At 40.4% G+C, this 16,027-nt stretch overlaps 2 protein-coding genes across 7 annotated transcripts in view; one reads left to right on the top strand and one right to left on the bottom strand.

Annotated features, from left to right (window-relative positions):
* The window catches only part of LOC137997757 (uncharacterized), a 414,333-nt gene that overhangs the window by 118,689 nt on the left and 279,617 nt on the right, over positions 1-16,027 (top strand). The window lies entirely within an intron of this gene.
* LOC137997756 (uncharacterized) overlaps positions 1-16,027 on the bottom strand; it is a 64,534-nt gene that overhangs the window by 20,320 nt on the left and 28,187 nt on the right. For 4 of the 5 annotated variants that reach the window (XM_068843985.1, XM_068843986.1, XM_068843987.1 and 1 more), the window contains one exon: positions 1-2,637. This exon is cut by the window's left edge and continues 393 nt beyond it. In XM_068843985.1, coding sequence (XP_068700086.1) covers positions 1-2,637 — 2,637 coding nt within the window. Of the gene's footprint in view, positions 2,638-16,027 lie in introns of those variants that run through there. The other variant, XM_068843989.1, reaches the window with a different exon arrangement.

Below are 16,027 nucleotides of genomic sequence, written 5' to 3'. Positions count from 1 at the left end.
GAAAGTCTCGTACAAAGACAACATCACATTTTCTATAGCAGATTGCACAGAGAAACAGAAACCATTTGAATTTGTTTCATTCAAATGACGGGACTTGACTCTTAATACTGGTAACTCCTCGTCCACAAAAACAGAGAAGTGACAATACCTGCTATGTCGAGAAGCGAAAAAAGCAAAATTCATGTGTGGAGAATGACCATCAGCAACCTCAAGAACTTTTACATCGTTTAGGACTGGTTCTTTACTTGAGCTAAAAACCAAGCTATCAAATGCTAGTTCAGCTGTGCGCTTGTTGGAAAATTCATAGGAAAGGTATGAAACATGAACAGCGGGCTGAGATGACAAATCTTGTAAGGCCCACGAAGTTAAGTAATCAAACTTTGCACATTCTTTACCTGGTTCGCCCAACTTAATCTCTACTAAAAGAGGAAGACAATCAATTTGAAAACACAGGGACAAACTTCTGAGTGGAAGTTCAAGATAGAAGTCATCCGTCTCCTCATAACTCTTTCTGAATATGGGCTGCAAAAAGAGAGTGCTGACACTTTCACGGATCTGAAAGTTCAAATTCCTCAACTCTTTCATCTCTTGAATTTTGCAAGAGGTTCTCCAAAACAGAATGCAAGATGAATTCTTGAAACGTGATATCGTTACCTTGTCATCATTTGAGAATTGGGAGTTGAATTCTGGATCTGGGAAAATAAAAAAGTGGACATATGGCTCTGAAAGGTAAGATACATGTATGTGACTGAAAAAACAAGAGTGCCCTGCAAAGTCAATTATTCCATGTTCTTCAGTGTCACTCTCCTCTGCAAGACTCACAAGGGCATCAAGATACTTCTTCCTGTCGTCTTTTTCTTTTTTCATGGTGACAAGACTGACAAGCGAAAACATCTCAGCCCTCTGATAGAGAGGCCTTTCTTTAAAACAACCAGGATTGAACTCAGCAGCCAAGTTGTCAACTTGGTACATGACATCATGATAGGATTCATCAGTTACAGGCGATTCCTTTAGTGAATCAACAAAACACTTTTCAGCTTCCTCTTTGTTGCCCAAGCACAACTGAAAGAGACCAGTCATACTTTGACACAGCTTGATGACAGGACAGTAAAGTTGAACCCCAAGACTACGGTAAATTTCAAGAGCCTTATTTAATTGATCAATAGCTGCACCTTTGTCGACTTTCTGCAGAATCAGTCCAGCTTGGACATGCGCACTACCTGCCTTGGGCGAGATTTCACCAAAACTATACATATGCATTTCCACTGCTTTTTGCACTGAATTTACAAGAAGAATCTCTCTGGTATGCTCAAAGTTTCTCTCTTCAAGTTGTAGTTGTGCAAGCTTTAAGGAAATGTCTGCAACTTCAAAGTGCTGACTGTTTAAATCCTGAAAAAAGGTCAAAGCTTCAGCAAGGTTTGTAGAGGCATCACCAAAGTTGTTGTTCAGCATGGCACAAGAACCTAATATTTTCTTGCAATATGCCACTAAATGGTTTCTCCCAAAGTGCTTGATCAAAATTGCATCAGCTTGCTTTAGGTCATTTTCAGCATTAATTGTCATTCCACAGCCATATTTAAACCGACCAACTTGAAACAGCATCAACCCGTACAAGGGATCCTTTCTTCCACCCGACAAAAGCAAGGCAGCTTCCAGCTTATCCAATAACTTCAAAGCTTCCTCATGAAGACCATTCCTGTGGTTAATTCTTGCAGCTGTGAAAACTGTTCTTATGAGGTCTGCATTCAAAGCCTGTTCATCTGGCTTCTCTAGAAAAATAAGCAAGTACGAGCTACAATCCTTAAGCTCTTGTTCTTCAATTTGCTCACCAGTTTGCTCTTTGAGCTGTATTTCCATCAACCATTTTCTAACTTCAATTTTAGAGGCTTTTCTCGCACCAAAGTTGTACTTTCCACCAATCCTGAGAATATGGCAACACTTTTCAAAGTTTCCACACTCACTCAAAAGATCAGCTGCTCTTCTCAAAACCTTCATAGGCAGATCAATGTCTTTTGTCGATCTCATGGTTATGTCATGACACAAGTCAGCTGCATCATTGCAAAAATCACATGCCTTCTTATAATCTCCAAGGATCATGTGCAACGCTGCTAAGTTTAACGTGACAACAGCATTTTTCAGATGGTCCTCCTCTCGCTGGAACCATTTTTTGGATTCAGAAAAGCATTCCTCACTTCTTTTATACATCCCTTTTAAACTCAACATTACTCCAAGATCATTCATCACAAAACTAGCCTCAGGAGAATCATAATTTTCAACGACAAAAGTCTGAACATTTCCCAAATATTCAATGTTTCCTTGTTTGAAGGCTAAAGAACCAAGGGAATAAAGGCAGTTTATGGGGCTGAATCTCTCATCATCAAATTCACTAAACAAAGTAATGAAATCCGGTACAGTTTCCTCCAAATGTTTTAAAACTACCTGTTTGCAATAATGAAGAACAGCAATAAAGTCGCTTCTCATTTCTTGGGTACCATCGGCTGAATGGCAAGATCCTCTGTCAATATCCTGGCAATTGTTTGCTTCTTCTGGCCTTTTACCTCTCTGCCATCGTGCCAAAAGAAGCTGCAACAGTGAAGGCACATCCATGCCGACTGGCCAGCTAACGTTTACATGTACCTGCAAGAATGAACAGTGCAATATACCAGGTCACAACAGAGAGTATAAAGTGCAAGTTGCATGTTGCAAGTTGAAGTTGCAGGACATTGTTTTATCATAACTGAAACAGACCAAACCTTTACAAAAATGCTATCTTAACCATTAAACATTATCTATAGCATAGTGTTTAGGCCTAACGATAGCATCAGTAACAGCTTGGGTTGTTTCAGATATGGTGAAACAATGACAGGTGCAATCCTAACCTGGAACCTGTAGTTTACGCCCTCCACCTCTACCCCAAAGTTGTGGATCACCTTGCCAGAACACATAAAATTAATACAGTCTTTATTAGAGCCTTATGAAACTGAACCTATTTAACCCATTGACTCTTGGGAGTGAGACTTTACTCACAGATTTTACTGTGTCTAATGCCAGACGATTTTACTTGTCAAGTGGGGCATCCTAGTTAGGGTGCCTGATGAGACAATGGGTGTAAGTTTCTTACTCTTATTTGAGCTGATATGTCTTTACTCCACATCTATATTTAATTAATTAAGCACATTACAAGAGAGGACTCAAAATTAGGACTAAAAAAGATATTGTATATATTAACGGGGACATAGTTTTTCAGTGAGTTATTAACAGAGACATAGTTTTTCACTGAGTTATTAACTCATTGACTCCAAGGGGTTCCCCATTGATGAGTAAAATTGTTTGGCGTTAGACAGAGTAAAATACTAAGTCTGGCCGGTTTCGGTTTGGGTTAATAGACTCATCACATTGCCTCTTTCCTTTCCTTTTTTTTCAAACAATGTAAATTTAGCACAAATGAAGACCTCTGACCCCTGACCCCAAAAGAATCATGAAGGAAGTGGAAGTTTTTTATTCTAGTCTTTACAAGACTGACAATTGTAAGATCCCGAACAACGTTTCAAACACATTCTTACTTTCTCAGGCAATCCCAAAGCTTTCAAACGAAGAGGCGATGGCGTGTGAAGGAAGATTGACGCTTGCGGAGTGTTTTAAGAGTTTGCGATCTTTTCAAAGCAACAAATCCCCAGGTAACGACGGCCTTACGGTTGAGTTCTATAATGCGTTTTGGGAAAGTCTTGGAAAGCTTCTTGTAGACAGTCTTAATTGCTCATTTGATAAAGGTGAACTATCAAATTCCCAAAAACAAGCAATAATAACTTTGATAGAAAAGAAAGATAAAGACAAACGAAAAATTTCTAATTGGAGGCCAATTTCTTTAATTAATGTAGATGTCAAGATTGGATCTAAAGCCATTGCCTTGAGACTCCAGACTGTTCTCCCTAGAATAATTCACCATAATCAGCATGCATATGTTAAAGGACGAACAATCAATGATGCAATAAGGACGATTGATGATATACTCGTATATACTGAAAGATATGGAATCAACGGCAAAATGCTAGCAATAGATTTTCAGAAAGCCTTTGATTCAGTGAATAGGAATTTTTTGTTTAGCACATTGGCTGCTTTCAATTTTGGCCCTTCGTTCATCCAGTGGATACAAACCTTTTACCAAAATATTTCAAGTTGTGTTCTTAATAACGGGTTCTCTACCGGACCTTTTAAGATAGAAAGAGGTGTGAGGCAAGGAGATCCACTCTCTCCATACTTGTTCATTATTGTCCTAGAAGTACTAGCTGTTAGTATACGTAAAAATAAGGATATTCAAGGGATTGTGGTGGATGGAATCGAAATTAAACTTGAGCTTTTCGCAGACGATCTTACTGTATTCCTGAGGAACGATTGGTCTCTTAGACACCTCCTTGCTCTTATTTCAAAGTTTGGAATCTGTTCGGGTCTTGTCATAAATTTTGACAAAACAGAAATGTTTATCTTGGGGAACTCGGTTATGGCTCCAGCACAGGACCAAAGTATTATGAACATTAACGTTAAGAGAGCTGTGAAAATATTAGGGGTGTATTTTACTTATGACAGCCGTTTGAGACACAAACTAAATTTTAAGGAAATAATAGATGCTGTCAAAACAAAACTTCAACTTTGGAAGTGGAGAAATCTGACAATAATTGGAAGAATTCAGATCGTTAAAACTTTTGTAATTCCACTGATAATGTACCGTGCTGGATCAATTTGTATAGATAAGGAGGTGGTAACTGAGGCTAATAGGATTATATTTGACTTTATCTGGAAAGGGAAAGACAAAGTAAAACGAGCTTCCTTAGTTGGTGACATAAAAGATGGGGGCCTGAAGGCCCCGCATTTAGAATCGATAATTAAGACTCATAGAATAATGCTTTGCCAGAGACTCGCGGATGAAGAACCTTGTAATTGGAAAACTATTTTATTTCACTATTTGAAACAGGTCGGGGGGAAGTTCATCCTCTGTTGCAACTTTGACATAAAAAAGCTACCGATAAACCTCCCAATGTATTACAGGGAATGTTTTGAGTGTTTTTCGCATTGCTCCGCAGCCACCGATAACAATGTACTTGAGCTTTCGCACGAACAAATTTCCAACACTGTTCTTTGGAACAATAAATTTATATGTATTAATAATAAATCAGTCTTCAATCAAAGCTTGGTTAGTAAAGGAATAATCAAAATAGGCGATTTAGTAACAGAGAAAAACCAATTTATTTCTCAATGTAATCAAAGCCGGGTGAATCTTTCTCCAAAAGATATTTTTGATTTGATGTCCTTAGTTGATGCAATCCCTGCACCGTGGCGACAGTCGCTGAAAATAAATGGATACTTGAACAAGAGTCCTTTTGTTATTCAGGACCAAATTCAACTTGTGCTCAATAACCAGGAGGTCTCGATCACTGAGGCGACCTTTAAGAAGGTTTATAGGGAGTTGGTCTCTGGTTTTGTTACTCCACCGACAGCTCATTCAAAGTTTAATGAAAGCTTTAATGGTGTTTGTTTGGACTGGAACGAAATTCATAGTTTGCCCTTTCTAGTCGCTTTAGACACAAAGTCACGAGAATTTCAATATAAAATTTTAAATAGGTATTTAGTGACAAATACGTTTTTGAAAAAAATTGGCAAAATAGACTCCTCATTGTGCACCTTTTGTGGTATGTTGGACGAATCCCTGGAACATCTTTTTGTGACTTGCCATTTTACTACATTGCTGTGGAAAGAACTCATAGCTTGGTGTAGTGGAAGACAAATTAAAGTTGAATCACTATCTGCAGCAAATATAATTTTTGGTGACTGGCAAAGGAAAGATTGCTTCCTCTTATTAAATCATATTATCCTCATCGCAAAACAGTACATTTATTATTGTAGGTCCAACAATTTGAAACCACTTTTCTACGTTCTGTTGCAAAGAATTAAGTTTGTCTACCAATTAGAGAGCAAAATTGCTAAATGGAACAATAATTGGCAAGCTCACTCTATTAAATGGAGTAAGAGCGGTTTTGAAGATGTTGAAGATTGAAACGTGCTTTTATATCTTTTTCGATATTCTAACACAGCGCTATTGTGGGTGTGTTTGTATGTGTGTACGTGTGTGTGTTTCTGCATCATGTAGGGGGAACTTTTGGGGGGTGGGGGGTGGTTGTTAGCATCCACTTGTTAGCTCAAATCTGTATATACACATATTTTTTTGTGATTGCTGTAATTTCTTCGTTTTTGTAAGTGCTGTAACTCCAATATGGAAATGTTAAAAAACAATAATAAAATACAAAAAAAAAAAAAAAAAACAAATGAAGACCAATCCCTTTTTCATTAATTTTCTCTTTTAGTACGAGACCTTTTTTTTCAGTGTGTTCAGTGCAAATACATAATCCATGTAGGTTAATACATATAATTGTCCCTTTTTCAAAAGCAGGGCAAACAAATCCATGAATTTGGTTGTCCTTGGTTGATAAATCCTTGGTTGCCCATCAGGAAACCCACTGCAATTAAATGCATGCCGTGTTGAGATGCTATCACACAGAGATCGAGATTGAATGTCCCATAGTGCACCTGTGTTTTCTTCACGAAAGTCTGGGTTTAAGTTTTGAACGGTATCTTCTATTGTTGGTGATATTGGCTCTTGCATTTTGCTTCTGTAAAAGCTACATGTATTCCAAACACAGGAAAATGCTCAGCTGGTGCAAATCAACAATAAACATAATTATTATTAACATCACACTACTTTTGGACATCAACAATAGAAAGCCAACAAGCAACTCAAGTAGTGCATTCTCTATTTTTGGCTGGGTTGTCTGTTATTTTTTCCTCAGGCAACCAAACACTGGTTGCCCAGTAAACTCTCTGGTTGTCTCCGACGACTGGACAACCGCTTTTTTCAAGCACCCCATATGAAGCATATAGCAGCTTAATCACAGCCATGTCCCTTGATTCTTATGTGGTTTGTAGTTGTCTTGCATGTTTGTTTGCTTTGTTGTTTACCATTCCTCCACCCTACCCCTTCCTCTATTTCCCTTTTACATCAAAGTGACAGGTGGTGGGAATGGATACTCATGGCTTGGTTGCAGAAATTCACTAGCCATGGGGGCAGTGTTCTATCTAGGGGCTTAGGCTGTCCACAGTGGAAGCCCATGAATATGCTAAGCACACACCTTTCAGTTACATCAGGCATTTAAGAACTGAGTGTGCTCAATGTCTTTCAGGTGTCATGCCCAAATGACAAGAACCAACATCGTAACGCATTTACAGAAGAATTTACGCAAGCCGTTCTAAATAGGTTACTGTAACATTCTTTCACGTACATTTAAGCCGTATTTCTAACTCCTTACTCTGTTGTCTTTCCGTGCACTCTCTCTTCTCTTGAAAACCTATCCCATAATACTTTAACGGGCAGCTACAGGCAGCCCCACAGATACTACAACATCTCTTCCTAAGGGATAAAGTACCCAATTGCTGGACTATTCTTCTAACTCAATTTGGAAAGCCTCATTTCAAATCTAGTTTACCGAATACTGTACTCCCATTGAGTTGATACAGGACATCACCTACAGTGGGTATAGGGTGGCACTCTCTCACAGTGGCCTAGTTAGCTCTCATGTCTACATAAAGCCTAACATTAAAAAACAAAAAAAATCTGTACGTGAGAAGTTACAAATATTTGCCCTTTTATGCTCTCGTGCGACCGAAGTTTTCTTTCTTAGACTAATATGTATCGTTTTTCAAGGTCTATTTCACCTCAGAAAAAGACATCAGCTGCAAAGGTTAATTTAGTTATATTAGTTATGTTGAACTGAGTACGTTTACCTGATCTAAATTTCACTCATGTAGCTTTTTTATTGCTGACAGTTGTAAGCTAAGATCGTCTTAAAGTAACGCAATCTTCTAAAAATGCACCTCATGATCTCGAAAACGAGCACGGTGACCCCCCATTTTTTTTGCCTTTTTGGCAAAAGTAGATCATTACCTTTCTGCGTGGCAAGTTTAAAAAAAATCTGTACGTGGGAACGTTTTGGGCGCGAACGTCCTTAAGCTTGACATCTTAATTTGTAATTGAGATAACCTAGCATTTTGTCGTTGGACGGTTTGGCAATAGATTTTTAAAGAAAAAAAAAAGAGAAATACATTATTCCTTTAACGTATTTCCCCATGAAGGTTTCTTTGGTGATTTTTTCGGGTAATATCTTCAGTTGCAGTGTATTTCTAGAATTGCGCGCAGTAAAATCATGATAAGTTTGGCTGTTAATTTTTTGATGGAGTACGGACAGTAAGATGGACTCGCAAAGTTTATTTTATTGTTGTACAATTGATCTCTCTGGAAACATGCCATTTTAGTTTCTGGAGTGCGAGTTTAAAGTTAAATCAACTGGAAATATTATGAAGTATGCAAACAAACCGTGTCATGTACAGTAAATAAATAAAGCGCGCCGTTTGATACACAGATATTCAAAACATGCATTCGTGTAACTTGCGATTTTATCAGCATCTCCTCCTGTTGATATATATGTCCCTTGTCTCATCCAGGAAACCAATATGCATCGGCTTTCATTGCCATTTGAAACTGAGAACCAGCTATTTAGCTTTCAAAACATCAGGGAAGTTTGTGCCAAAGTACTTTCAACCCCATGGCCACAGAGCTCGACAACGGAATCGCTAATTTCACTCGTTCCAGAGATTCAAACCAGATTCTGGACAAGTTATGAGATGTTTCAGATGGCATATCTCCATTTACACAAATAAAATCAAGTTGCACTGTCCACGGCATTGTAAGAACAAAAGGGAGCAAATTTTTTCGTACACTTATGGCGGATTAGTCTCGAGGACTTCGCGAGAGCTCCGCGCAATCACGATGGCATTTTCACTTCCGGCGTTTCAACAGCCAATCAGATCACGAGTTTGGTCATTTGGCCGACCGTCCGGAATTCTTGAGAGACTTTTGGTCAGGCCCAATTTTAGCGAACGACGACATAAGAGAACATATGGGCGAAGCTAAACATGGGCCTGATCGCAGGTTTGTAAATAGCAATGCCTGTTTTTACATAAAACAACTATTTTGTCAAGATGTTACGACAACAAATGGGCATGTCAGACAGGGTATCGAATGCAGAAAACAAAATAGTTGGGTCAGGCCACCTCCAATGCAAGGAACTAAACCAGTTAATTCACTTTGTTGCAGTAAAATTACTGAAAAAAAGGTAATAAGCGAGAATTGAAAACAGATTGAAGCCGAATGCACTTTGGTGAAAGAATTTTGCCATTCAAACGAAGCGAGGAGAAAATACTTTAGGAAAATGATGCAAGGCGGCGGACAGATGTCTAGTTAAATCGGTTTATGACTGATATCCTGGGGAAATCCTCATCTGGCTGCAGGAGACATCAGAGGTGAGAAGGAAATTCATGAATTATAAAATTTACTTGTTTCTAGAGAATGTCTACTGTCATTTCGATCACAGCCTCATAAAACACGAGCTGGGCTGAATTCTACATCCTCAGTACTTCAGTATCTAAAGCAAAACTTGAAAGTGTTTTTGCGTGTTCAGCAGATTGATTGAATAAGAGTTGCAAAGTACTATTCACCTACACTTCGCTGAATAATTGTTGAATATACCACACAACACAGTTATCCTGTCAGCGCTTTAGATGATACTTAACACGGACTGAGAGAAGTGAAAATTCATGATTCTACTTATCTTTAGCTCATTTACATGTATCACTTTTATTTCTTTCACCGAAGGTAAAGGCATAAGAACAAATTTAAGCAGTTTCAAAGCTCTCGATCGGAGTTACCAAAGAAAGTGTCAACTATTGTGATCAGGTTTGGCAGATAAACTAGTGCGTGAACAATTTGCGTTGAAAGTCCAATAAATGGAAAATGCAAGAATGAAAATTGAAAGAAGCATCATGGCTCCGGGGTGGAAGCGGAATAATGAATAATGAACAACGGTTTAAAAAAGAAAGTGAATGAAGAATATTTAGCATTCGAACATACGAAATAAAGAATTTTACGGTTTCTGTTGTGTTAGCGTGAACTTTGGACTGTGTAGGCCGTGCGCAATAGGGACTGGGGGGAGAGAAGGAATAAAAAACATGTCAGTTGTTGATTAACCTAGTTTCGTCTCTTAAAGTTGGATAACGCTTCATGGTGTCAGAAGTGGGAGCTTCACATTAGCTTTGAACCTTCGCTACGCTTCCATCGAACTGTGAATTAACCGTTGAGTTTGTTTGGAAAGCAGAAACAAAAAGGACAAACAGGACAAAGACATGTCAACCGCCGAGCACGAGGTTTCTCCCGGTGCGATTTCCTCGCAGCAAAATCCACCGCCCGTAGCTCAAGCACTGGAAGCCGCACCAGAAATCCAACCGGTCGCAAACTTTCAAGTTCCTCCACCGGCGAAATTTTCATTCAAGCCGGAGGACTGGCCGAAATGGATTCAACGATTTGAACGCTTTCGCAAAGCCACTGGCCTCGAAAAGCGAAGCAGCGAAAACCAAGTAAACACGTTAATTTATGCAATGGGCGATCAAGCTGATGACATTTTCCTTTCATTTGAGCTCACAACTGAAGAAAATGATTACAATCAGGTAAAAGGCAAATTTGAGAACCACTTCATTGTGAAAAGAAACGTAATCTTCGAGTGAGCGAAATTCAATTCCCGAATCCAGCGAGAGGGGGAATCTGTTGACAGCTTCATCACAGATTTGTATGGCCTTGCGAGGTACTGCAATTTTGGTGCGTTGAAAGACGAATTGATCCGAGACCGCATTGTTGTGGGACAACGAAATCGCGACCTCTCGGAAAGGTTACAACTCTATCCGAAGTTAAATTTAGAAAAAGCTACAAACCTGGCAAGACAATGCGAATCGGTAAAGCACCAACAAAGCATACTTGATGGTGGATTTAAATCGAAATCAATGGAAGTTGACAGTATCGCTAAAGGAAGAATGAAGAAAAAGGAGAAATTTCCCACCAAAAACTCTCCGGCAAAACCCAATTCAAGCCAAAACTCAAGTTCAAACAACACGCTTTCGAAATGTTCGAGATGCTTGGGAAACCCACACCCAAAGAAAGTCTGTCCAGCCCGTCTTTCTAAGTGCAGAAAATGTCAGAAGATAGGACACTGGGCACAAGCGTGCAAGAGTTCAGCAAATCCAAAATCGGGAACTGTTTTTGAAGTTGAGACTGAGGAATCATTTTTCCTCGGTGAAATAGTAGAGTTAGACGAAGTGCAAAGCAATAGCAAGACACCGTGGACTGCCACGGTATCGGTGAATGAAAAACCATTGCTATTCAAGCTTGATAGTGGTGCTGACGTAACAGTGATTCCACGCCACAATTTTCTCGAATTGAGCCAAGCACGGTTACAACCTACCACCAAGGTTCTACTAGGCCCATGCAAATACCGAATGAACTGTAAGGGAGTGTTCAGAGCTCGTCTTACCAATGAACTTAAGTCCATTGAAGAAGATATTTACGTTGTAGAGGATCTGGCCCGACCACTCTTGGGCAGGAATGCAGCAGCCAACCTGAAACTCATAAACAGGGTGTGTGAGTTAACCAGTGACGACTACAAGGCAAAAGTAATGCACGAATATCCAAGGCTGTTTGCTGGTCTGGGAAAAATGGAAGAAGAGTACACCATCAAGCTCAAAGATGGATCAAAGCCCTTCGCCTTGTCAGTGCCAAGGAAAGTACCAATGCGACTTTATGCTGAGACCAAGAAGGAAATTGAAAGGATGCTTGAAACTGGAGTCATCTCACACGTTGAGCAACCAACGGAATGGTGTGCGCCAATGGTAGTGACCCCCAAGCCTAATGGTCAAGTAAGAGTGTGTGTTGACCTCACAATGCTAAATGAGTATGTACAGCGCGAGAATCACCCGTTACCCTCAGTTGACGTCACCCTAGGAAAGCTTGCAGGAGCGAAGTACTTCACGAAACTGGATGCAAATTCTGGATTTTGGCAAATAAAGTTGTCAGAAAGTTCAAGACCACTAACCACCTTCATTACACCTTGGGGTCAGTATTGCTTCAACGTTCTTCCCTATGGGATCAGCTCAGGTTCCGAGAAATTCCAAAAGTGCATGGGTAGAATCCTTGAAGGATTGGAAGGAGTTGAATGCAACATTGACGAAGTCCTTTGTCATGGCCCTACCCAGGAAATACATGACAGAAGATTGAAAGCAGTTTTAGACCGCCTGTCCGCAGCAGGCGTGACACTCAATATCGACAAGTGCATTTTTAGTGCCCCAAAGATCAAGTTTCTTGGAAACGTGGTCAGTGCTAACGGAATTGAAGCAGATCCAGACAAAATAACAAACAACTTAAGGTTCTCATCTCAGACAGCAAACAAAAATAACAGCTATTGTTAACCTTCCAGCACCAAGCAACATTCATGACGTGCGCATATTCCTCGGTATGGTGAACCATATGGGCAAGTTCGCAGAGCACTTAGCTGACAAGACAAAACCTCTTCGTGACCTGATGCAGAAAGAGAGCCAGTGGATTTGGGGACCGCCACAAGAGAAAGCCTTCCAAGAAATCAAGTCTAGCTTAACAAAAGCACCAGTCCTAGCATTATATGATCCCAACAGAGAAACAAAGATTTCTGCTGATGCATCATCTTTTGGACTGGGTGGGGTCCTCCTTCAAAAGCAAGATGATGAAAGCTGGAGACCAGTGGTATTCATATCCAGAGCACTCACCCCAGTGGAGTGTAGATATGCGCAAATCGAAAAAGAGGCCCTTGCCTTGACCTGGGCATGTGAGCGATGCAGTGACTACATCGTGGGTAAATCCATCATTGCAGAAACGGACCACAAGCCACTGGTGCCGCTCCTTACAAAGCGTGCACTGAATGACGTCCCTCCTCGGATACAGCGTCTTCGGATGCGCCTCATGCATTTCCACTTGAAAGAAGTCATCCATGTGCCTGGAAAGGAAATGTACGTGGCTGACGCACTCTCTAGAATCCAGCCAACCAGTTCTGAGTGTGAGACCACCATAAAGGAACAAGAGATGAACATATATCTCGACAGTGTACTTGACTCACTCCCTGTGTTAGACATCAAGTTACTACAAATCAAGGAGGCTCAAGATGAAGACACCATTTGTAAGGAGATTAAACATTATTGCCTTGAGGGCTGGCCGAACAAGTTTAATCTTCATGACGCACTGAAACCGTATTGGTCAGACAGAGGAGAGCTAAGCGTAGTTCAAGGGGTACTGCTGAAATCATCAAGAATTGTCATCCCATCATCCCTGAGGTTAGAAGTCCTCGACAAGCTACACGAAGGACACCAAGGGATAACTAAATGCAGAGAGCGAGCTAAAAGTTCTGTTTGGTGGCCAGGTTTAAGTCGTCAGATACAAGATATGGTGGAGAACTGTAAAATCTGTGCAAGGCACCGAGTAATCAGGCCAGAACCACTCATGCCAACACCCTTCCCTGAGCGTCCGTGGCAAATGACTGCAACTGATCTCTTCGAACTCGATCACATCACTTACTTGATAGTGGTTGATTATTTCTCTCGCTATGTAGAGGTAGCGGCAATGAATAAGACAACCAAATCGTCTGAAGTTATCAGAGCGCTCAAGGCGATCTTTGCACGACACGGCATTCCAGAGGAAGTCAGGAGTGATAACGGTCCACAGTATGCATCAGCAGAATTTACCCAATTCGCAAAAGACTGGGGATTTAAACATACAACAAGTAGTCCCCGCTTCCCACAGGCAAACGGCGAGGTTGAACGAGCAGTGAAGACTACCAAGTCTCTTCTGAAGAAAGAGAAAGACCCAACCAAGGGACTGTTAGCATACAGATCTACCCCACTTGCTTGTGGACACTCGCCAGCAGAGCTACTCATGGGACGGAAAATCAGGACCACCGTTCCAACTTTTCATACAAATTTGGCCCCAAGTTGGCCTGACATCGACAAGTTGCGTCAAAAAGAAGCAGAGAGTAAGGACAAATTGAGGACCAACTTCAACCAGCGTCACAGATCTGTTCCGCTAGAGCCACTACAACCCTGCACCCAGGTGTACATTAATGACAGGAACACCGCAGAAACAGTTACGGGAACAGTTGCCAGTGCAGCAGAAACACCAAGATCCTACACGGTTGAGACAGGTAGAGGCACAGTGAGACGGAATCGATCACACATCACACCAGTTCCTGGAGACAAACCGGAGATGCCGAGTAGCAAGGAACCTGTGACTGTAGACAAGCCACCAACTCCTGTGAAGTCCCTTCCCTCACCCTGTATATCTACAAGGCAAAAGAGACTGACCAAGCCTTCGCTTAGGTTGAAGGAGAGTTTAGGACTTGCATGATTCAGATTCGTTATATGTTCGTTTTAAATCTCAGACAAGATCTAGTCGCCGTTTCTTATTTTTGTTTGCTGTCTGAGATGAGAACCTTAAGTTGTTTGTTATTTTAAAAAAAAGTTGTTTGTGACCTTGAAAAGGGGAGATGTTGTGTTAGCGTGAACTTTGGACTGTGTAGGCCGTGCGCAATAGGGACTGGGGGGAGAGAAGGAATAAAAAACATGTCAGTTGTTGATTAACCTAGTTTCGTCTCTTAAAGTTGGATAACGCTTCAGTTTCCATTAAAGAATAGCGAATATGGAAAAATAAATATCGAACAAAATTTCAATAATAAATAGTGAATAACTTCGGAAAAAATGGAAGGAATAATAAACAACTGAGATCCAGTTTTATTCCGCATCCACCCTGTGAGCATGGCAGCTTTCCATGCAGTTGAAGCAAGTTTTTGTAAACCAAGGCGGTGCCCACACCATGTATATTGGAATTGCCTGACGAGAATCCTAATGGACAAATTTCATGATTTTTGAAACGAATAAAAGTTCGATTTACGTCAGAATAGGATCAGACTATTGAAAGAGAAGAACCAGATGCATGTAATAGACTAAAACAAAGCAATTTAATTCGGAAACCTCGCACGCTCAAGGGAGACCAAAAAACTAGTTAAAGATGATGGAAAAATATTTAAGACCCCTCCTGTTTCAAGAGAAAATTTATCCCACACAAGCAGGCTGTGTAAGCTATGGTATAGGTAAAGAACCTTCAGAGCCTTTTCCCGATTTTGGTTGACAAATGGCTACTATCCAATCGCTTTTACCTCAAAAGACAATAATGAGCTTGCAGTGCACTTGTTTGAATCTTGTCCGTCGCGACAACGTTCCTCTAAAAAGCCACGATTCCTATCTTTAGGCTCGGTGATTTTGTAGGATTCATAAGAAATCCTTTATTTTTCGCCTTCGCACCCGCGGTCTGGCTACCAGGCTTACACGGTTGCATAGTTACGTTCTGTCAGTTTTCCTGGTCAGCGGACAAGTTCTGCAAGTTTGCATATGGCGGGAAGATATTGTGAAGGGAAGATAAAAATGGCTTCGAAAAAGGTTTCTCGCAAAATGGTACTAGAAATCAAGTACGTCAATGCAAATAACGACGTTATACAAACCGAAAACTCTAAACTTTTGTTGGATTTGGTAACTGGGATTTTGGCAAAAATTAGCCTGGGAACTGGGATTTGGGTCAAATTTAGGCTGGGAACTGGGAACTGGGATTTGGTACCCCCCCCTTCACGACCCTCTCTGTCGGCACTTGTTTAAAATTTCACGAATCCAATAACCTCTTCAGCTGACTTGGTTCAAATTATAAACATTGGGAATAATATGTATCCAGCTTTGTCACAATCATGCAAACAGGACTCCTATTTTTCACAGATTTGCCTGTTATGTTTAAAACTTAAGCTACATTAATTATCAGCTGACATACAGTGATAGTTATAGTGGTTTGCTAAATAGTGCACCTCCCATAATTTCAGACTTTCCTTATGTTATATCAATGTTAGCTGCCTTTGATTCTTTGCTCGTGGATAATTATCATGCATATGTTTTAACACTTGAACTTTACACTGTAGCAATATACTGTCTGCCTAATGGGAGGTGTAAAATCTTTTACTCTCATGGCAGAGATTTATTA

This window comes from Montipora foliosa, chromosome 3 (assembly GCF_036669935.1).
Source record: "Montipora foliosa isolate CH-2021 chromosome 3, ASM3666993v2, whole genome shotgun sequence".
Taxonomy (NCBI): Eukaryota; Metazoa; Cnidaria; class Anthozoa; order Scleractinia; family Acroporidae; genus Montipora; species Montipora foliosa.
The sequence above is the reverse complement of the archived record's forward strand: the minus strand, read 5'-3'. Positions and strand labels throughout refer to the sequence as shown.